A 23,212-nucleotide genomic window follows, 5' to 3' on the forward strand; every position below is an offset into this window, starting at 1 on the left:
AGCATGAAATACAGAAAGAACTGTATTTCAAAGTAGCATAGAAAGTCTAGCATTATTTTGCACATCCTTATACTGCATCTGTTTCTGAATCCTGTGTAAAAAAATATTTCTGTGAAATGATTTACATAAAGTTTTTAGAACAATATTGTACTCTGGAAGTTATTCTTAATCTAATGCTTGAATTAATGATATTGACCAAGATACATAAATAGATGTTTTCCCTTAGTGAATACATCCTTCTAGCAGTTGATTTTTTTTGTAATGGGTGAATCAAATCATGTGACAGACATAGAACTGAATTCACTATAAAATATTGTGAGAGATGTGTCTTTCTCTCTCTCATCTACAAAATGTTATTTGGCCATTTTATGTATTACAATCACAGGAGTTTTTCTTGCAACAATCCCCGAGAAATGCTGCATGATTGAAATGGGCCACCCTGATTACACTGGCCTCATTAGCACGACAAAAGTGATTTCTACCCCTTCCTGTTGAGAATAGCCCACTTCCACCTTAACTGAATTGGCTCATTAGCACTGACCCCTCACTTGGTAAGGCAACTCCCATCTTTTCATATGCTGTGTATTTATAGCTCTTTACTGTATTTTCAACTCTATGCACCTGATGAAGTGGGTTTTAGCCCATGAAAGCTTATGCCCAAATAAATTTCTTAGTCTCTTAAGTTGCCACAAGGACTCCTTGTTGTTTTTGCATGTTTACAGTTTTTTACTAGAATTTTATACCATTGAGCCTGCCAGAGTCTATGGATGACATGTTTTGGTTTTCAATAAATCAGATCAGGTCCAATCAGATAAGGTCCAAGTTCTGCTCTCAAAAGTTCCTAGTGAGACTCTCCTTGAAACCAATATTTACAAAGTTAAAGTCATTCTTAGTAAAAAGTGAAGAGCCACTGCTGTTTGGAGAGTTTTCATATTATTCCATCAACATCAGATCACTCATGACTACGTACTTGTTTAGCTTCCCATAAAGCAAAAAAGGTGTTCAAACAAGGTACACAATGGACTAGCCACACAGTTCTCAAAAGGATTTGATTTGGAGTTAATTTTATTCATAGTTTTAATTCTGTATATGTAACCACAAGCAAAAGTGATTACCCAATACCATCATATCTATGACTTTCTCACTATAGAAAAGGCACATGGGAGAAGTGACATTTTCTTCTTTGTTCATAGATACTAAGGTCAGAAGGGACCATTATGATCATCTAGTCTGACCTCCTGCACAACGCAGGCCACAGAATCTCACCTACCCACTCCCGCGAAAAACCTCTCACCTATGTGTGAGCTATTGAAGTCCTCAAATCGTGGTTTAACGACTTCAAGGTGCAGAGAATCCTCCAGCAAGTGACCCATGCCCCATGCTACAGAGGAAGGCGAAAAACCTCCAGGGCTTCTTCCAATCTGCCCTGGAGGAAAATTCCTTCCCGACCCCAAATATGGCAATCAGCTAAACCCTGAGCGTATGGGCAAGATTCACCAGCCAGATACCCAGGAAAGAATTTTCTGTAGTAACTCAGATCCCACCCCATCTAACATCCCATCACAGGCCATTAGGCCTATTTACCATGAATATTTAAAGATCAATTAATTACCAAAATCATGCTATCCCATCACACCATCTCCTCCAATGATCTTGTGAGGTTGCGAGATCCTAAGAATTCCATACCACATATCTGCAGTCTATTAATGGCTTTGGGAAGTTTTCAAGATGCTCTGACAAGCAGCAGAAACAGAGCTGTCTTGAATTTAGCCCCAAACTGTTGTACAACAGAACCCTGCTTTTATTATTACGAACTCTTATATATCTGAGGATTTGAATTCAATCTAAACTCAGAATTTTTATGTAAATTACATTTGAATCAATAGATAAGGTCATCTTCTCTGTCATACATCACTAAACAACTAAAATTAACATAGAAAGCATATGCACAACTAACATTTTTTATATACGTTACCTCAATACTACTATCCTTCTAGACTCCAAATGAGAATTTCAATTAGACTTCTTAACTGGGACAAATATTTACTCTCTTGCCATTCTAGCTGAAATGTGTTAGGAGTTCCCAGCTCTCTCTCTTTTCAAAACAGTATATCAACTTCCCTATGTGGTTAACTAGCTGATGGTTTTCCCTTCCAAAAGAGGGCTCTTGAGGTAAACATTTAACGTTTGGAGTCGTATTGACGATGTCTTTATGTTTTCTTTTGACGTATTTGCAGTCATAATTTATGCAAGTCTGTTATCTTTTCTACAAAGAAATTCTGGTTTTGACACATTTTAGTAAGCATCAAGAAGTGTCTGAAATTTTCTGGTTCCTCACTGGTATTCTCCTAATATACTGAACACACTAACGTAAGTGAACTCCAGACTATGAATGCGTTGAACCACATGGCCTTCCCTGTAAAACACCTGTAGAATTATTCAGCGTTACCTGTGCAAGCATGTTTTTCAATGAAGAAATGCCACCTAGTAGGTTATTAAATCCTCATATTGTTAATGTTGAAATCCTAGCAATATTCAAGTTATTTTCTCTGGAGTTACTTACCTTCAACAACAGTGAGTAGATTTCCCAAATCTGGAGTGGAATGGGAGTGTGCTGGCTCAGAATTCTTGACATTTCCCAATGGCAAAAATGGATCATAGTCATTAGATGAGAGATCTGCAAGGCTCAATATGTAATGGCTTTGCTGCGTATATGTGCTTGAACCATAAACGCAACAGTGCAACACCTGCAAGAAGAAAAGAAATGAAAATTGTACTAGAAATAAATTGTACAAAAAAAAATCAAGTCAAGTGACATAAAGTGATGAGATAAATTTACTATGCTATTAAATTCTGACACATTGTAGTATATTCTACAATATAGGCTATGTCTAAGGCCTTGTCTACACTGCCACTTACAGTTCTGAAACGTTCTTCGCTCAGGGGTGTGGCAGTGTAGATGGTAGCTATTCCCCATGTGGAGGTGGTTTTATTACAACACTAGGAGAGCTCTCTCCCACCGCTGGAGCTGCAACCATACAGCCATGAGCTTTAATGTCGGCTGTCTAGACACACCCTAAATCTTGCTGCTTCTTCCTGCACCACTTTGCTAAAATAAAACCCTAGTCCAGGCCCCCATTTTGTATCGTGACTAGCGCAACAACCTCTGTTTACACCATTCTCCCATCTGGCCTTGACCAATTAAATCTCACCCTGTTTGCATCAATTCAAATCAATGCTGCAAAGATCATCATCACAGCTCATTGCTTTGACTAAGTCACCCTTCTCTTTGCATTTCTCCACTGGCTTTTGCTTCTCCATTACTATTCTACTTGTCATCCCTTTTAAGGTTCTTCATTGCTTATCCTTATCCTACCTCTCAAACTATCAAGATGTTAACTCCTGCCTCCACTATGACAATGACACCCGCCTTTATCATCCACTTGCTAAATTTTCAAACAAGCATCTTTGTGTTTCTGCCCTTCATAAACATTGTAAACTTCTCCATAAAACTCTTCTTTGCTGTGATGTCTACTAAAAACTTGACAACACATATACATCTGGCGTGCTGAGAATGCTGCCCATTATGCTGACCAGTATTGTCTCTGTCTCCTGGTGCTCTCCCAATCGGTCTCTTGAATCTACCTGTTCTCTCGTCTTATATTTAGATTGTAAGTTCTGTGGAGCATGGACCATCATTTTTGGGTGTTTGTACAGCACATAGCACAATGGGACCCTGGTCCAAGACTGGGGCTCCTCTGGGCTAGTACAATGCAAATTATTATTAATAATAATACTATATATTATTGATATAATAATGATGCCCATTGTTAAATTCTCACCGATTCTTTAAGAATGAAAGAAAATGCTTTTTCTTATCAAATTATCTTTTTATCAGTAAACTACTATATTAGCCATGAAAACAAAACTATTTATCATCACAGATCTTGATTTTAAATAAAAGCAATATCAACATGCTATTTTTATATTTGGAAAATGTGTTTATGCATATTTTAAAGGAAGACTGACTTCATGCTTGTTAAGTACAATTTCACAATTAGGACAAGATCTATTGTGGTATATTGTTATAAATTGGAATGTCATTATAGAATATCATCCCTCAGGCATTTGCAGACGTATTCAAAAGTGTATTACATCAGTTATAAACTAGATTATTTTATTTACTTGAAAGATGTACTGATATTTCATAAAACATGTTTAACTTACTTATGGAAAATGTTGCTAATTATATGTAGTTGTACTGTACTTCTTGTCTTCATTTGATTATTATTAGCATTTGCATTAAATGAATAAGTTCTACAAATGTCTTAGGACGAGCAGTCATGGAGACTGCTCTTTATTTTGAGTGGGTGCTTGTCCATTGGGAAATGGCCACAAAGCTGAAACTGGCTTTACACAACTGTAGACTTCTATCTCCTCAGTGATGGCCTTGAGTCTTAAAAGTGTGTGATTCTACAGTCCTCCTCTAGGGGGACCTCATTCAACAGTCACAGCTTTGACAGCAGGAGGTGCATATAGTTTTCATCCAGATCCAGCAGTCCTCATAAACACGTGTGAAAGAAAGACAAACATTGCCATGGATCTCCTAAGGTCCTCAGGACAGGAACTCCTTTCTTTGTGACGTTTACTAGTCATGCCATTAGAATACAGTAACTCCTCACTTAATGTTGTAGTTATAGTCCTGAAAAATGCGACTTTAAGCGAATCCAATTTCCCCAGAAGAATTAATGTAAATAGGGGGTTAGGTTTCAGGGAAATTTTTTTTTTGACAGACAAAAGGCATCATATACATTTTAAACAATTTTAAATTAGAAATTTAATACAGGTATAAGTTTTAAACAATTTTAAAGAAACAATTTAATACTACGATCATCATTGCTGAGTATGAAGCTCAGTTGATGTGGTGGAGTTAGAGAGTGGAAGAGGGTGGATTGTCCGGCTGCTCCTCTTGCTGTTCTTGCAAGCACACGCACAGACTTTGCCAGGGGCGGGGGGCTCAACCCTGAGCCCGTCCACTCCACCCCTTCCGCCAAACCCCACCCTTAACCTGCCTCTTTTCACCCCCTCCACCTCATCCCCCCCTTACTCCGCACACCACGTCCTTGCTCCTCCCCCCTCCCTCCCCTGCCTCCAGCCTGCGGCAATCAGCTGGTTTGTGGCGTTAGGAGGCCAGGGCGAGGAGCGAGGACATGGCGTGCTGCTTCCTCACGTCTCCCCCCAGCCTCTTGAACACCGCAAGACAGCTGATTGCTGCAGGCAGGAAGCGGGGGGAGTAGGGGGAAGGCGTTGATTTGTGGGGTCTGCCGGCCGGCGGGAGGCACGGGGGGGGCGCAGGGGAGCTGATGGGGGGGCTGCCAGCCATGGACAACGCAAGAGGCCAAACGACATTATAGGGGAGCACTGCACAACTTTAAAGGAGCATGTTCTGTAATGGAGCAGGGACGTAACATCAAAACAACGTTAAGCGACAGGACATTAAGTGGGGAGTTACTGTAGGTGCTTCCCCTGACAGGACTCCTAAGCTCCTTGGGAGCCAGGACTCTGCTTCTGTAGTGTTTTAAGATCTATTGGCCAAGGCACTTTCTTTTTTCTCTCAAAACTGCCAACGTTTAAAATTTTATACTCCAGAGTTTGTGTGTGTAACATTTCAGATCTTGGCATCAAATGACTTTTTTTTTTAAAATTGGTATTTATAATGTAATAGAAAGAGTCATGACAACCAATGCTCAGAATATGTTGTACTTTTTAATTTTTTAAACTAACCTATCCATACTATTTTGTTTAGTTATTTATCCACCCAATGATTGAAGCATTTAAATAATCATTTGTAAGTCAACATGATCCCCCAAACACTACAAACCAGCCCTGAAATTTCAAAAAGGAGCCATTTTAACTCCTTTAAGCTCCAAAGCTACTGAGCAGACTTACTTGTAACTTTCCAGAAAATCAAATCTACCCCCTAAATGTTAGGGGTGAAATTTTAATTTGTTTTCATAACTAACCCATGGATTTAAACAACAGTAACTGAAAAACTTCAATGTAATTCAAATGATGGAATCATCAGTTATGCTTCCATAATGCATCTGTGCCTCAATGATCCAGAATAGACACATCTTTACACATTTAAAAACTTTGTTAAAAACAATTCATACTGAATCGATTCTTCATACTCACCCTATATACGTAATCCAGTAAGGGAGCTTTGGAGGAATGTTGATCTTCCAGAACAGTAGATACTGGCTCTAGTAAGGTTTTCATTGGTAGTGCCATGCACCAATCCAACAAGCAAAGTAATAATGAAACTATAAACTAAACAGAAACATGCAAATGAACACATAAGCAATCAAATTCATCAAATTCATCAAAATGTTTAAATGTTAGCTTAATATTTTAAAATAAGATTTAGGAATAAATTTCCTTTAATATGTAGTTCAAGAAGCAAAAACAATGATGGAGTTTGTGTTTTATGCCACATACCTTTTTATCTGTTTCTACAGAGGAGTATTCAGCACTTGGCAAAAGAAATGCAATGGTGGCCACAAGAATCTGCGCAAAAACCAAACCCAAGGCAAACAAAATTACAAAAAGACATTTTGTATCTTTAATAAACACAAGGCCTGAACCATTGACCTTCAATAGGCTTTGGATGAAGACTATAAAGAGCGGTTAGCAGCCATTTTTGTAAATAGCATCTGAACCAAACTGAGAGTTCCACATTGTTAGCAGATTCTAGAAATAAATTAGAGCAAATTGGAAAAAAATCACACTGGCTCCAGCAAACTAAAGCAAAGAACTCTCCTAATAATGATTGCAGAAGGAAGCAAAGAAAGTTAGAATTCTAAGACTGTAATTTATGATAAGCAACAATTCTTTCAATTGTGAAAAATAGCATCAGTTGGACACTCTGTTAACTTTGAAGCTTTTTCAATTCTACGAACAATCAACACAGAACATCAGATGTGTCATTTTCAATTCCCATACATGAGTATTTGAAGAGATAAGACATACCTCAGTAATTTTCCTGGATAGAGAGGATTCATACTTCTGAAGCTTTTCCCAGTAAGAAACTAGCAGTTGAAGAACATCACAGGCTATCTGGGCTACCAGTTTATTAGAAAACTGTAAGAGAAAAAATTAAATTAAACAAGGTAGTATCATGCCAGAAAAAAATATTCACATATAATAAACAGTAATGTCAGAGTTTCTACTATTTTAAATGGTACTACATCCATAAAAACTACATTAAAGGAAAATGAAGGTTACTTGCAACTGGAGTTCTTCGAGATGGCTCTGCATATTCACATTTATGGGTTTTGCACTGCCTAGTGGCGCTTAACAAGAGAACCTTCTCCAAGCTGTGTCTATTAAAGTGCTCATGTGCCCCCTCCTAGCCCACTCCCTAGTGCCACCGAATGTTCTGAAGGTGAGACTATATAAGGGGGAGTGCCCTCTACCAACTCAGTTCCTTTCGCCAACCCAGAGGGAGAGAACGAAAATAACTCTGAAAAAAAGGGGAAGCTGGGTGGGAAGTGTGAATATGCAGAGCCCTCTTGAGGAACTCTGGTTACAAGTAATCAACCTTCATTTCTTTTTTTGAATGGCTCTGCGTATGGCCACTTATTGGTAGTTTGATAAGCAGTACTGAAAATAACCTGGAGGAGGGAACAGAGTCCAAAATAAATTGAGAACATGCTGATGTGCAAAGCTCTCTTCTGAAAAGTCCAGGGACCCTGAACTATAGGATGACTCAGATGTTGCCCTACTCCACCACTGTTTGACACATCTCAAGTTATCTTCAATGAAAGTGAAGGGGGATTGAACTGGACACCCTGAGAACGTTTTCTCTGATTGACCATCACATCAATAATTCCAGAATGTTTTGAGGCATGCTGACTAACATCTGGAGATTGTCCAGATTTGGTCTGTAGACCTGAGATAGCCAAAGCTGCATTGGCCTCATTGTGAGTTGTGCAAATGGAGTCACATATGTAGTAGCTGCCATAAGACCCACAAAGGTGGTTACTTTCGGTTTTTTGACATATTTGAATGTATAAAACATATTGAACTATTTTTGAAAATCTGTCCTCTGGTAAAATGGCTTTCCCTACTACCAAATCCAATATGGAGTCTATGAATAAAATTTCTGAGTTGGACAGGGATTTGACTTTTTTGACATTCAGGAGAAATCCCAGGTCTGAAAAAAAGCAATGGGGCTTAATAAATCATCACAAAAAGCCTTTAACAGACAATAATCAGAATAGGGCAAAAAAAAAAATACCCTGCTTTCTCAATTGAGCCTCTATGACAGAGAAGTACTTTGTAAGAACCCTTGGTGCTGTAGACAGGTCAAACAACAGCCCTTTGTATTGGAAATGGTGTCCCACCACCACAAAATTAAGGTACTGTCGATGACTGTGTCAAACAGAGATATGAAAATGTGTCTTTTAAATCAAGAGTCACAAACCCAATCCATAATTGAAAGCAAAGGGATTCTGGAAGCCAGAGTTAACATATGAAACCAAAACTTCAGAATATACTTGTTATACCTCTTAAATCTAAAATGGAATGACCCTCCTTCCACCTCATCATTTGTCAGCACCAGAAAGTACCTTGAATAAAACCCCTGATCTTGGAGGTGCTCTGATACCTCATTAACAGTCCCCATGAGAAGAAATTTCTGTATGTCTGAACGTAGACTAGCTTGTGAGAAGGTTCTCTAAAAAGAGAAAGGCCAGGGAAATTGAAAGGGGTAGTTTAGGTGTAATACGCCTGCATCTGACGATAAAATGGGCTAGCACGTCTCCAAACACAGGAAGGGAAGGGTCCTCACTGATTGGTTCTAGACTTTCAATCCTCATATCAAATTTCAGGGCTAATGTGCAATGAAGATGACAGAAAGGTTGCAGATTGCTTAGAGTTGGGCCTCGATTTAAAAGACCTTTTCTTAAGGTGGCTCTGGAAATACATAGCCTGCTGGTGCTGTTGTCAATGTCTTTGATTTGATAAGAAATAAGCTGAAGATAACTGTGGATAATACTGTCTCTGACAATGGAAATAAAAAAACAGAAGGTCTCTGTGGCAGGGTGGTCACCCTACCATGCCTTGAAGGGCTTAAAACAGCCCTAAGAGAGGGCTGTAGCCAGAGGAAAGCTAGGCTGATTGGGGGAAGTAGCCACAGGTGGGGCCACGTCCCAATCAGGCCACAGCTGGCCCTATAAGGGGGCTGTTAGCCAGGAGCTGAGACACACTCTATCTACATGGAGAGAGGAGGACCTGGCTGCCTAGGAAGCTGAGGAGGGTACCCAGGGCAAAGCAATGCTGGGGAAGGGCAGAGGAAGCTGGGGAGCTCCAGCCTAGCAGAGCCCCAGGCTGCAGGCCGAGGTAAAGGCCCACGAAAGGGTACATAGGCTGCAGAGGAGCAGCCCAGACCTAGACAGAGGCAGCTGGTCCGATCCCCCTTGCCGATAATGAGTAGTAATACTGCAGTCTGCCCCAGGGAGTGGGGGCTAGACGATGACTGACAGTAGCCACTGAGGCAAGGAAGGGATAGGGGGTTCGGGGTTCCCCTGGGAGGGGAGACCCAGACTGTGGGGGATACTGCCGGGGGCAGAACCCTAGTCTAGAAGGGCACCGGGGTCCAGGAAGGGCACGGGGTCAGTGGCAGGCGAGACACCGACCGGCAGAGGGCACTCCCGGTTGAAAAGAGCTAACTCCCTGTACAACCAGCAGGAGGCACCACAGCGGTGAGTAGTCGCCCCGTGGCAGTCTCCTAGTAGAAGTAATAAAGCACAAAGATCTTGTCTTCTTCAGCTTCTCCAGCAACTCATCTGTCTTTTCACAGAAAAGACCATCTCCTCTGAAGGGGAAATCCTCCACTTTAATTGTAGTATGATGAGTCAGAGAAGAGGAAAGAAGCCAAACATGTCTCTTCTAAGTAACTGCAGAAGTCAGTGATCCAGCAGAAGAATCTGAAGGATCAAAAAGTCCTGAGAGAGTGCTTTGCTACATTTTGACCCTCCATTAGGATTGCATTTCCCAATCTCTTTTTGTCATTTGGGAAATCCTGCACAAACAGTGCCTTCTTTTCCCACAGGTGAAACCGATATCGAGCTATAACAGTTTGGTAATTTGCCACCCTATTACCAAGAGAACATTGTTCTCCCTAGGGAATCAATCTTTTTCCCTTCTCTACCTACAGGGGTCCAAACCTCAATCTACTACTGGCAGCAGTCACCACCAGTGTAGTTGGTACAAAGTGTGAATACAAATATGAAAACCCCTGTGCTGATATAATTTCTCTGCTTTCTTGGAAATAGGTTGGCAAGAGGCAGGAGTGGACCAAGCAGCCTTAGCAGGCTGCAGCAAACTGTCAAGGATTGGTAACAACATCCTATTCTTGGAGGTAGCCCCAAAAATGAAAACACCAGGTAGAATGTCTCCTGCACAGGCACTAAATCATAGAATCATAGAATATCAGGGCTGGAACGGACCCTCAGGAGGTCATCTAGTCCAACCCCCTGCTCAAAGCAGGACCAATCCCTGATTTTTGCCCCAGATCCCTAAATGGCCCCTCAAGGATTGAACTCACAACCCTGGGTTTAGCAGGCCAATGCTCAAACCACTGAGCCAATATTTGTGTGAAGTTTTCAAGTTTCTGTTGTTTGACCAATATATCTCTATGCACATAATGAAATTTCAAACACACATATGTTTATGAAAATTAAAGGCACATGCTAACAAAGATGATCATACTGTGATTATTTCAAAAATGCTCACTAGTTGAATAAAAATGAGTGAATTATTTGAAGATTAAAAATAAAATATATTTCTTCCACTTCTTCCTTAGATGGCTGAGCCTTACCTGTAAGATTTTGAAAAATTATTAATAATATTTACTAAATGAAAATATTTACTATTTTAAAAGAACTGCAAGTTCATTCTGTTCTCTATAAGCCGAAAGAAAATATAACTTTCCAATAACTGCACCTAAGTTTGATACAATGAATAACCGTCACTCCCCTGCATCAACCAAATTACCAATCATTTTATTTGACAGAAAAGTCATTTAACACCATCTCTAGGCAAGTGTCTCCCACCTCTCATCAAAATTTATTTTCAAATGAATGCCTTGTCTTAGACAGTATTTATACAGCTGCAGGAACTTATCACCCTGTAACAAAACTCTACTTCTTTGCCACTACGTGTCTTCAATACAGCTGAAGAGGCTGTATCCAGAAAGCAACTGTACCACACAAAAATAAGATAATCTTTATATGATTCTTTCATTCCCCCTGCTAATACATTAAAGTAAAACTGTTTCATTCATTCCATCTCAACTGATATTAAAGACAGCATCAAGCAACCTGTGACAGAGTGTTAGGAAACTGTGGCTGATCCGGCACTCTGGTCATTGGTACTCCAATTAGATGCTCTAGAGTTCTTTGAAAAATCGGTGTCTGTGCTAACAGTGCTATTTTAGATAGTCATTGAGTGAAAGACAAGCCAGGTTCACCAAGTCTGTGGAGCAGCTGGAGAACATGTGGAAGATCCTGAAGAAAATTTCAATCAAGCAAAAAAATAAATTCACTGAGCAGTTCCATGGTCAGCAAATTCCTGATAATGCCCAGAGCATTCAAAAAACAAGCTTGCAGGCAGATAATATTGTAAGCATAAAGAACCAAATAATCAGAATACACAAAGGAGCCCGGGCACACTAGCTCACCTTGATCCTAAGTCAGAAAAGTATTTAAGCACATGCTTAACTTTAAACATATGCTTGATGAATATTTCAAATATCTAGAATACCTTGTCCATACAAATGTTCCCTTTGTTAATCACACAAACACAATTCATACTAATACCTTTAGCGTTACACCTATAACATTTATTGCATCCCTCACTTGAGGATGGTTTGTGCACTGTACTAGTTCTTCACATATCCAAACTCCAAGGCAGCAAACAGCTATACACCTTTTAAAAAAAAAAAAAGGGAAACAATGATTCAGTTATAAGCTTAAAAAGAATATCCTCCTTCCTCAATATTTCTCACTTTCTGAAAAATATATTTTGGAAGATTTCATAATGATTTCTCAATGACACAGTACAGATCTTTTTTACTGACATAAGATTTTACGGCTAATTACAGAAAGCTACAGAATCAAATAGAGAGTTTGACATTGACATTGTCAGTCAACCTGGGATAAATTTTAAATGAAATTCAGGCTGTCTGTACCCTGAGGGTGTGATTTTTTTAAAAAAAGTACTCAGAAGTGGCCTAACTCTGCTCCCCACTGAAGTAAACAGGAATAACTTTAAAGGAAGCAGAATTAGGGAATGATGAGCACTTCTAAAAACCCACCTTAAGTTTCCCTTTCAGCCAAGGAAAAGAGAAAGGGCCCATCAAGCCACATCTCTCTTTCCTACCTCTTGGCACAACCAATGATTTTTGGTACAGGGAAGAAAGAAAGAAGGCTCCTTAAACATTCAGGGATGATTCTTGCAAGCAACAGAGCTGCCAGCGAAACCTCTAATGACTGTGGGTGGGTAGGAAAATTCCCTTCCTAACAAAAAGCCCCGATAGATTTTCTATTATTTTATAAATGACAGATGGTGTATTAAAGGTGCAGCACACACATAAATGTTGATAACAGACTGGGCTCTGTTTTCTGTCCCCATCCACATAACTGAGGTCAGTTTTGTTACAAAAGGCTATACTCCTGTCATAAGGCAGGACTCCAATGGCTACTGCATCTTCCCATTAAAAAATAATCAACTGTAAATAAAACATCAGCCAAAAACATCAAAACAACAAATTAATGCAAGAGTAAAAGAAAGAAAACAAACCCAAATCCAAACAAACTAACTGATATTTAGGATGGAGGTCAGGCTAGACAACCATAAGCCCCTCCAACAGATGGCAGAACTATTCTGGTTCTTAGCAATCATTTGTTAACTACTGTCTCTGAACCTTTTTTCAGATCACATGGCCACTTCTTCTCTGTTAATTTAACTTTAGCTGTCTGTTCAGTACTCAAAACCATTCTTCTGCAATAACCCATACAACCATGAGGTGTCTCCACCTCCTGGAGCCTGTGCTTGCTGCTCCTGGTATTTTTCATCATCAGAGACTGAGAGGGCATTCTTTACATCCATAAGGTCACAAGCATGATCAGTAGCATTCTAAATGCTCTTGAGAGACAGAGACACCATGTGCTTGGTTTTGTTTGAATGTCTTCTGTTCCTCCTGTAAGAATGGACTTCATGGGTCACTAAGAAGTAACACCTTGGTGAGGAAGGTATTGCTCTTACTTCTACAAGTTGACAGTCACTTTATGTTTGAAACCTTACAGTCACTCTCATTTACAATGGAGATAACTGTTTAGCATTCTTGTTGTAGCTTTCCTCTAGTTCTAGGGCTTGGCTACACTTGCGAGTTACAGCACAATAAAGGAGCCCGGGAACACTAGCTCACTATCCATCCACACTGGCAAGGCACGTAGAGTGCTCTGACTCTGCAGCAACAGCGCTGCTGGTACTCCACCTCAGTGAGTGGAATAACGTTTGCTGTGCCCCTGCTGGAGAGCCATTGCACCAGTGTGGACGCCCCCGTCCTATAGCGCGCTCTGATCGGCCTCCAGAAGTGTCCCACAATGCCTGTGCTAGCCACTCTCGTCATCACTTTGAACTCTACTGCCCTGCCCTCAGGTGACCAACCGTCAGACCCCGCCCTTTAAATTCTCTGGGAATTTTGAAAATCCCCTTACTGTTTGCTCAGCCAGGCGTGGAGTGCTCTCAGCGAATCTTTCCAGGTGACCATGCCTCCATGCACCAGGCGATCCCCAGTATGGAGCAACGACAAGGTGCTGGACCTCATCAGTGTTTGGGGAAAGGAAGCTGTCCAGTCCCAGCTGCGCTCCAACCATAGGAATTACGATACCTTCATGCAGATAGCAAGGGACATGATGGAAAGGGGCTATGAGCGGGATGCACTGCAGTACAGGGTTAAGTGAAGGAGCTGCGGAATGCCTACCGCAAAGCCCATGAGGCAAACAGCCACTCTGGTGCTGCCCGTGACCTGCCATTTCTACAAAGAGCCGGATGCGATACTTGGGCCAGACCCCACCTCCACTCCGAGTACCACCATGGACACTTCAGAGCCCAGTTCAACAAGGCGGGAGGAAGAGGAGGAGCAAAGCAGGAGCAAGGGTGCTGAGGCGGAGGAAGACATCCCAGAATCCCCAGATGCATGCAGCCAGAAGCTGTTCTCAAGCCAAGAGGAAGGTAGCCAGTCGCAGCGGCCGGTGCTTCGGGAAGGACAAACAGAGGAGGTTCCTGGTAAGTGGCTTTTATTTTGGGAAGGAAGTTATTCAGTGCAGGCTCTTGGTGGGGGGAAGGGTTAGGGCTGCATGCATGCCTACATGCGGAATAGGGCGTTGATGTGCTCTCTCACATCGTGGTAATCGGCCTCAGTGATCTCTTCAAAGGTCTCATCCAGAACTTGGGCAATGCGTTTGCACAGGTTTCTCAGGAGAGCCACTGTGTTCCTTGTCTGAGTAAGGCTAACTTGTCCACGCCACTGTGCTGTGAGGGGCACGGGGACCATTGCTGCACACTGGCAAGCTGCATATGGGCCAAGGCGGAATTCGCATTGCAGTAGAAGACCCTCCCTTGCTTCCCAGGTCACCCTCAGCAGCGAGATATCTTCCAGGATGAACTCCTGTGGAAAATGTGGGGACAGTGTTCAGTGTAGGAGCTCCCTGCTGCTGTTGGCTCTCCCCAAGGCACAGAAACCCAGAGAACAGTACAGCCGTGAAACAATCAGTCACACTTGACCCTGTGCTTACTCACCATTTTGGGGCTCCTGTGGGTTATGTGCGCTCGCTTTGGGACGGGCAAATTATGCTGTTGTGTAGACTGTGCTTGCCCTTAAGTACGGGGGAATCATTGCTCTGTCTGGTGTGAATAATGCTGCCTCTGTTAAGTGTTGCATTTTCCCTTTACAGGCAACCTTGAGATCTCAGCCATCTGTGTTATCACCAGCAGAAAGACTCCAAAGAATCAGAAAGAGGCCACGTAGAAGCAAGGAAGATATGTTGCGTGAAGTAATGCAGCATTCAAGTAATGAAAATCACAAAGTGCAGGAGTGGTGGGACAGTGAAAGGAAGATCCGCCAGCAGAATGAGAAGCATTGGCACAAAAGCATAGTGCTCCGGCAGCAAAACACGGATCAGCTGATAAGCATAATGGAGCACCAAGCGGACTCGATCCAGGTGCTCGTAGCCATTACTGTGCCCAACCCCCCCTGCAGCCCTTGTCCCAAAATTCTTTCCCTTGTATCCCCATGTCATCTCCAACCCACTTTCCCCAGCATCCGGGTTCTCACCACCACCAGCTGCCTCCAACACCTGTAGCTTCACCACCCAGCCCTGAAAACTACGACCCTCACCCTCTGCACTCAACCCCCATCACCATGCAGTATAGCCACCCTGAACTGCAGCACTCATTGCACAGCACTCCAGACAGGAAGGCTGAGTACGATAACAGGACATATGCAAATCTGTGATTGTACCATTCCCCACCCCTTTGCCCTTTCTGTTTCCCAGGCAGTTGTGTTTCTTTTTAGTAAATGAATTTTCTTTTCAATAAGTGGATTTTTTGGCTTTGAAAAGATTCTTTATTATTGCATAAAGTAAAAGATACTTTAGTCCAGGAAAGAAACACTGCAAGTCAGCGTAGCAAACACAGATTCCTACTAACATTGGAACCATTGCACTTCACACCCGTGCAGGGCACCAGACATTACTGGTGGCTTTCAGCCTCAAATTGTTCCCTCAAGGCATCCCTAATCCTTGCAGCCTCGCGCTGGGCCCCTCTAATAGCCCTGCTCTCTGCCTGTTCAAATTCAGCCTCCAGGTGTTGAACCTCCAAGTTCCATGCCTGAGTGAATTGTTCACCCTTCCCTTCACAAACATTATGGAGGGTATAGCACATGGATATAACCGCGGGGATGCTGTCATTGGCTGGGTCCAGCTTCCCATACAGAGAGCGCCAGCAGTCCGTTAAATGGCCAAAAGCACACTCCACAGTCATTCTGCACCGGCTCAGCCTGTTGTTGAACCACTCCTTGCTGCTGTCAAGGCTCTCTGTGTAGGGTTTCATGAGCCACGGCATTAAAGGGTAAGCGGGGTCTCCAAGGATCACAATGGGCATTTCAACTTCCCCTACGGTGATCTTCTGGTCTGGGAAAAAAGTCCTGGCTTGCAGCTTCCTGAACAGGCCAGTGTTCCGAAAGATGCATGCGTCATGCACCTTTCCAGGCCAGCCTGCGTTAATGTCAATGAAACACCCACGGTGATCCACAAGCACCTAGAGAACCATAGAGAAATACCCCTTCCAATTAACATACTCGGAGGCTAGGTGGGCTGGTGCCAGAATTGGAATGTGTGCGCCATCTATCGCCCCTCCGCAGTTAGGGAAACCCATTTGTGTAAAGCCATCCACAATGTCCTGCACGCTACCCAGAGTCACAGTTCTTCTGAGCAGGATGCAATTAATGGCCCTGCAAACTTGCATCAACACGATTCCAACAGTCAACTTCCCCACTCCAAACTGGTTAGCGACTGATCGGTAGCTGTCTGGAGTTGCCAGCTTCCAGATTGCAATAGCCACCTGCTTCTCCAACGTCAGGGCAGCTCTCAATCTCATGTCCTTGTGCCGCAGGGTGGGGGCGAGTTCCTCACACAGTCCCATGAAAGTGGCTTTTCTCATCTGAAAGTTCTGCAGCCACTGCTCATCATCCCAGACATGCAGGACGATGTGATCCCACCACTCAGTGCTTGTTTCCCGAGCCCAAAAGCGGTGAGCATGTCTGTGAATGCCACAAGCAATCTCATGTCATATGCATTACTCAAGTCAATATCATCATTGGATCCCTCACTGTCATTTTGGATCATAAGGAATAACTCGACTGCCAAACGTGACGTGCTAGCGAGACTCGTTAGCATACTCCTCAGCAGTTCGGGCTCCATTCCCGCAGACCGAAAGGGAAGACAGAGCACGCAGCACAAAAAATGTTGAAAGATGGCACCAAATGTGGACAGAAGCACAGAGATTGCTGGGATGTGAACCGATGCATCATGGGGTGTTGGGACAGGACACAGAATGCCCCGCACCCCCCGCCCCCTTCCCATAAGCCACAGCGCCAGAATGGGAAGAGGTGCTCTGTGGGATAGCTGCCCATAATGCACCACTCCCAATGCCTCTGCAAGAGCCGCAGATGTGGCCATGCCAGTATGCTTGTTCCTGTCAGTGTGGACAGACTGCAGCGCTTTCCCTACTGCACTCTCCAAAGGCGGGTTTAACTCAAAGTGCTCTACATCTGCAAGTGTAGCCATGCCCCTAGCCTCTTGAAATATAGCTCTTCTGTAACTACCCCAGGATTAACTGTCTTTGGCTCAAGAAGCTTGTTAGATGCTGTGAGACTTTTATCCACAACTTTCTAAACTGGTGATCCTCCTAAAGTATTATGAGTTGTGTTGCACTATTTTAACATTGCTAAGTATTGAACCTTTGAGTTGGCTTGGAGTTGTTTTATTTTTAAAATCAAGTTGTTTGCTATTTTTTCCAACTTTCCAGCCAACCCATCTGACTGTGCAAGAGTAACCTTTGGAAGCCCTTAGGAATATATAAACCACTGTCTACAAAACTGATCCATGAACTTCCTGGTTGGGGAAAACCAATGTTCTCACTAATAATGGAAATATTGCTCCAGTAAAGACTCCTCCAATAAAACCCTAGTAATACATTAACCAAATAAACATTTCCTAGATGAGACACACACACTTCTCTTTCACATTATTATATAGTGAATATAGATCTATTTATATCATGGCATATGACTCACCCATTCAAAAAAATCAACTCCTAAAAGGATGTCTTCATCAATGGAAAACATCTTTTTATTCATCTTGGTGACTAAGTCTCCCCTTCAGATAGCAACCCTGCCAACTTACCTGAAAAAAGCTCATTCTTGAAAAACCCAACATTGAGTGAGAAAGACCTTTCCAACTCTCACCCCATGTTCAACCTTGCCTTCTTAGGACAAATCATCAAGGATGTAGTGTGCTCATGCTTGCAAGATTGGGCCCTTGTGATTACAAAAATTATTTGTAAAAGAACTGTATATTGCATTAAAATATATTAGGTCTGATCCTGCTGCCACTGAAGTCCAGGATAAAACTCCCATTGACTTCAGTGGCAAAAAAAACAGCACCCACAGGAATTTTTTTTTAAACTTCTTTCTTTGTCTGGTATCACAGTCTTGATTGTTTAAATGTAAAGTTTAGCATTTCTTTTAATTTAGAATCCTTAAAAGAACCTTCTCCCAAAACAGGTGGCAAGCTCTTGTTTGTAGCTATGATCTACTCCGTGTATTTTCTGACTTTTAATTAAATGTTGCACGTAACTAATAGCATGTTAAAAATATGCAGATTTTGAATATCTAGAAATAGATCTGATGGATTCAAATGCCTCCTTCAAAACTGTATACAATGTTGCTGTAGCCATGTTGGTCCCAGGATATTAGAGAGACAAAGTGGGTGAGGTAACATCTCTTGTTGGACCAACTTCTGTTGGTGAGAGAGACAAGCTTACACAGAGCTCTTCTTCAGGGCTGGGAAAGGTATTCAGTGTCACAGCTAAATAGAAGGTGGCACTGATTGTTTAGCATAAGTAGTTAGTACATATTTCAAATGGACCTGCAAGGTGAAGTGGCTCATGAACACCCTTCCAGTCATAGGGGGAAAGAAAGCAGCTAACACCACCACTCCCACAACTGACTTCCTCACCCCCTTCCTTTACCCCCTATGACTGGACGGATGTTAACGGGCCATTTTACCCTGAATGGTCCCCCACCTTGTCTCTTTAATAACCTGGGTAACTGGACACCATTAAATTAGGCTTGAATAAAGACTGGGAATGGATGGGCCATTACACAAACTAAAACCTACTTCCCCATGCTATTTTTCCCCCCACTGTTACTCACACCTTCTTGTCAACTGTTTGAAATGGGCCATCCTGATTATCACTACAAAAGGTTTTTTCTCCTGATGATAGTCCACCTTAATTGATTAGTCTCATTAGGGCTGGAATGGCAACCCCCATTTTTTCATGTTCTCCGAATATATATATCCTGCTACTGTATTTTCCACTGCATGCATCTGATGAAGTGGGTTTTAGCCCACGAAGGCTTATGCCCAAATCAATTTAGTCTTTAAGGTGCCACAAGTCCTCCTCGTTCTTTTTGCTGATACAGACTAACACGGCTACCACTCTGAAAACTGCATACCTTGTAACATGGGCAGTCAATAAATGGACCGCAGGCCAAACCCAGATGGTCAAATACTTTTGAATGGACCACAAAACCTTTTTATTTACTTATTATTATCATCATCATTGTTTTTATTGTTGTATTATTTTCTCTGGAGTCTAGACCTTGAATATACCTTGAGCAAGAAGTCTGAACCTTGACAAAAAACAATTGATTACCCCTGCCTTGTATCCTTCAAAGTTGTCAAGACACATGTAAATACATTTGACATCCAGCAAGACACGATGAAAATATCTTAGAGTGGATGCCATACTGTTTACCTGCTTTTTACATTATTCAGGATGATGTGCTTTGTCTATCAGATTAACCTTTTTAGTAAGAAAATGCATAGGACAGATTTTATTAAAACTAATAGTTGAAAAGGGAAAATAAAGGTTAAAAAGAAACTTTTGGTTTTCTTTTACATATACGTTTTTTTTTTAAAGTAAGGATTTGAAAACATGAGTTGTAGTGATAGACTCAATTTATTTAGCTTAACAACGAGAAGGTTAAGGGGTGACTTGATTACAGTCTATATGTATCTATATGCAGAACAAATATTAAATAATGGACTCTTAAATCTAGTACAGAACGGAGTAACACAATCCAACAACTGAAAGTTGAAGTTAGACAGACACATTCAGTGTGGAAATAAGGAGTAAATTTTTATCGGTGAGAGTACTAAATGATTGGAACAATTTATCAAGTGTCGTAGGGGATTCTCCATCAGTGGATATTTTAAAATCAAGATTGGATGTTTTTCTGATACGCTCTAGGAATTATTTTGGGGAAGTTCTATGGCCTATGTTATACAGGAGGTCAGACCAGATGATCAAAATGGTCCCTTCTGGCCTTGGAATCTATGAATGAATACAAAATCAAAAAAGACAAAGCTTCAAGGTATGTATGTGCGCTAACAGTCCAAATTCTGGTCTTCCTTACACTGCGATTGAGAGCAAAATTTGGCTCCACTGTCTGTGCTACAAAACAAAAGTTCAAAAGGGGAACCATGGACATAGTTACCTGTTTACAGATAGATGAAATAATAGTAATAAAAAGCACCCACAAGAATATAATATTCTTTTACAAGAAGTTTCAGTCTAATCCGTTTAAAAAACTTTACAACACACTCAGTTTCAACTATCCCCCAAAACATTGTCATCCAACCTATTATTTTTAATACTGTTCAAGTTGAATGGCCTCCAAAAAGTACAGCCCTTTCACACAAACTTATTTCTGTTTCAATTTGCCATCTTAAGACTCCACAGTATTTTCTCTTTCATTCAGGATTTTACCTTGCAGTTTCACTGGGCTCATCTGTGGCATTCTTCAACAGAATATTTATGAGGTAACACTAAAACAATAAAATTCATTAGAATAAACACTTTTTTCCACAAACAGATTACTTCTCTATTAATTCAAGTGTGTTAGACATTTAATTTGGACTGAGTCACAAGTGAAATAAATTTGGTAGTCTCAGTACACTCTTGTCAAAATATGATATGAAACAAATATCCCTTAGAAAAAGTGAGAGCCATATTGGTTACAGCCAACATTTATAAAATTGGGTGGATGACTCTAAGTACCTACAATTAAACATCGGCATCCAAATTGAAGTCAGCTGATTTTCAGAATTGCTGAGCACCCACTGGTCTCATTGGGAGTGCTCAGCATGTCTGAAAAATCAAAGTCACTTTTAACAGCCTAACTAGGGATTTATGGGATAGATACACAAAGAAATGTAGATGTGGTGATGCTGAGCGTCTCCACGCCTAACCTCTAGGTGCCTAGAAAATTGCTGGGATTCACAAAGCCTGAGTTCAGGCCTAGACTCCCTATACAATGAATAGGGAGAGACAGGTGACTCAGAATGGGGTTCACAAAAGCCAGCATGCTAGGCAGCTCCCCACCCAAGCTACCCAATGGGAGATGCCAAGATGAGGGATGAGTCCTAAGCCCCTCCTGCTGAGGGAGTTTGGTGCATAAACGCAGTCTGGAGGGAGGCACCTTCCCATCTTCTTGGGATTATCAGATGCAAACCCTCTCTTGGCATTAGGCACCTATGCTGTTTTTGCAATAAGAGGGGGATGAAGGGAGGTTCAGAGGAGACGCTCCCTCCTAACTTTTAGCCCAGTGCTTAGGGTAATCCCGGTTCAAGCCCCACTCCACCTGAAGAGTAGATGGAATTTGAACAGGGATCTGCCATCTCTCAGGCGAGAGATCTGGGATATTCTTATGTGGTGCTCCCTCAGTCTCTCCTGTTGGAGCTGTTCCACTGTGGATAAATAATTTTAAGAAGTCATTGGAGCAGGGGTACTAGATCCTGGGTCTCCCACCTCCGGTTGCTAATCCCCAGGCTACAGAGTCACTCTCATATTTTCTCTCGCTCTCCCTCTGGCCCAACTATTCTTTCACTATTTATTCACAGTGGAACATCTTCAAGAGGAAAGCCTGAGGTAGCCCCACATTAGAATATCCCATAGCCTAGAGCACTCACCTGAGAGGTTACAGGTACCTGTTAAATCCCTTCTCTACCTCAGATGTAGGGGATTTGAACCAGAGGTCTCCCACAACACAGGTGAGTACTCTAAACACTGGGCTCAATGTTATGAGGAGGGTCCTCCCTCCCCCAGCCACTTTGTATAAGTCTGTCCATGGGGGCTCATTCTGGTAAGTGCGCTCAGAGACCCCCTTCCACACTGGGCCTTGCAAGTTAATTAGGCAGAGAAATGCCTATCTTCTCACTGTTGGTACATTGCTCTGGGACTAGGCATCCAGATGCCTGGCATGGGGCGGCAGTGTGCATGAGCAGAGGCAGAAACATAGGCGCACAATGACAGGTTTCACAGTAACAGCCGTGTTAGTCTGTATTCGCAAAAAGAAAAGGAGTACTTGTGGCACCTTAGAGACTAACCAATTTATTTGAGCATGAGCTTTCGTGAGCTACAGCTCACTTCATCGGAGCTGTAGCTCATGAAAGCTCATGCTCAAATAAATTGGTTAGTCTCTAAGGTGCCACAAGTACTCCTTTTCTATAGACGCACAGGAACTTTTGCTGAAAAAATTTAGGCGCAGAGTGAGTTTAGGTGTCTATACAGTGTTCGGAGGCAGCTGAGCAGCGGGGTTTGTGAAACCCAGTTTTGTCAGACTTAGCAGTTAGGCACCTAAGCCCTTTTGTGAATTCAGCCCTAGGGTGTCTCAGTTCTAAGCAGACAAGTCTCAAAATTTTGGCCTACTTTATTTAGTTCAGAAAAGGACTCAACCCTAATTTGCAAAAAGAAAAGGAGTACTTGTGGCACCTGAGAGACTAACCAATTTATTTGAGCATAAGCTTTTGTGAGCTACAGCTCACTTCATCGGATGCATTCTGTGGAAAATACAATGAGGAGATTTATATACACACAGAACATGAAAAAATGGGTGTTATCATACACACTGTAACCAGAGTGATCACTTAAGATGAGCTATTACCAGCAGGAGAGTGTGTGTGTGTGGGGGGGACCTTTTGTAGTGATAACCAAGGTGGGCCATTTCCAGCAGTTAACAAGAACTTCTGAGGAACAGTGGGGGGTGGGAAATAAACATGGGGAAATAGTTTTACTTTGTGTAATGACCCATCCACTCCCAGTCTCTATTCAAGCCTAAGTTAATTGTATCCAGTTTGCAAATTAATTCCAATTCAGCAGTCTCTCATTGGAGTCTGTTTTTGAAGTCTTTTTGTTCAAGAATTGCCACTTTTAGGTCTGTAATCGAGTGACCAGAGAGACTGAAGTGTTCTCCGATTGGTTTATGAATGTTATAATTCTTGACGTCTGATTTGTGTCC

General features: G+C 42.0%; 1 protein-coding gene across 5 annotated transcripts in view; it reads right to left on the reverse strand.

The window, feature by feature from the left end:
• RALGAPA2 (Ral GTPase activating protein catalytic subunit alpha 2) overlaps positions 1 to 23,212 on the reverse strand; it is a 303,204-nt gene that overhangs the window by 139,386 nt on the left and 140,606 nt on the right. For all 5 annotated transcript variants that reach the window (XR_007355571.2, XM_048842432.2, XM_048842433.2 and 2 more), the window contains 6 exons: positions 20,683 to 20,741; positions 11,883 to 11,991; positions 7,030 to 7,140; positions 6,499 to 6,567; positions 6,196 to 6,330; positions 2,564 to 2,747 (listed from right to left, as the gene is read on the reverse strand). Coding sequence is in view for 4 of the 5 variants with exons in the window: in XM_048842432.2 (XP_048698389.2) it covers positions 2,564 to 2,747; positions 6,196 to 6,330; positions 6,499 to 6,567; positions 7,030 to 7,140; positions 11,883 to 11,991; positions 20,683 to 20,741 (667 nt within the window). In the remaining variant the exon portion in view is untranslated. The remainder of the gene's footprint in view (positions 1 to 2,563; positions 2,748 to 6,195; positions 6,331 to 6,498; positions 6,568 to 7,029; positions 7,141 to 11,882; positions 11,992 to 20,682; positions 20,742 to 23,212) is intronic.

Source organism: Caretta caretta, chromosome 3 (assembly GCF_965140235.1).
Source record: "Caretta caretta isolate rCarCar2 chromosome 3, rCarCar1.hap1, whole genome shotgun sequence".
Taxonomy (NCBI): Eukaryota; Metazoa; Chordata; order Testudines; family Cheloniidae; genus Caretta; species Caretta caretta.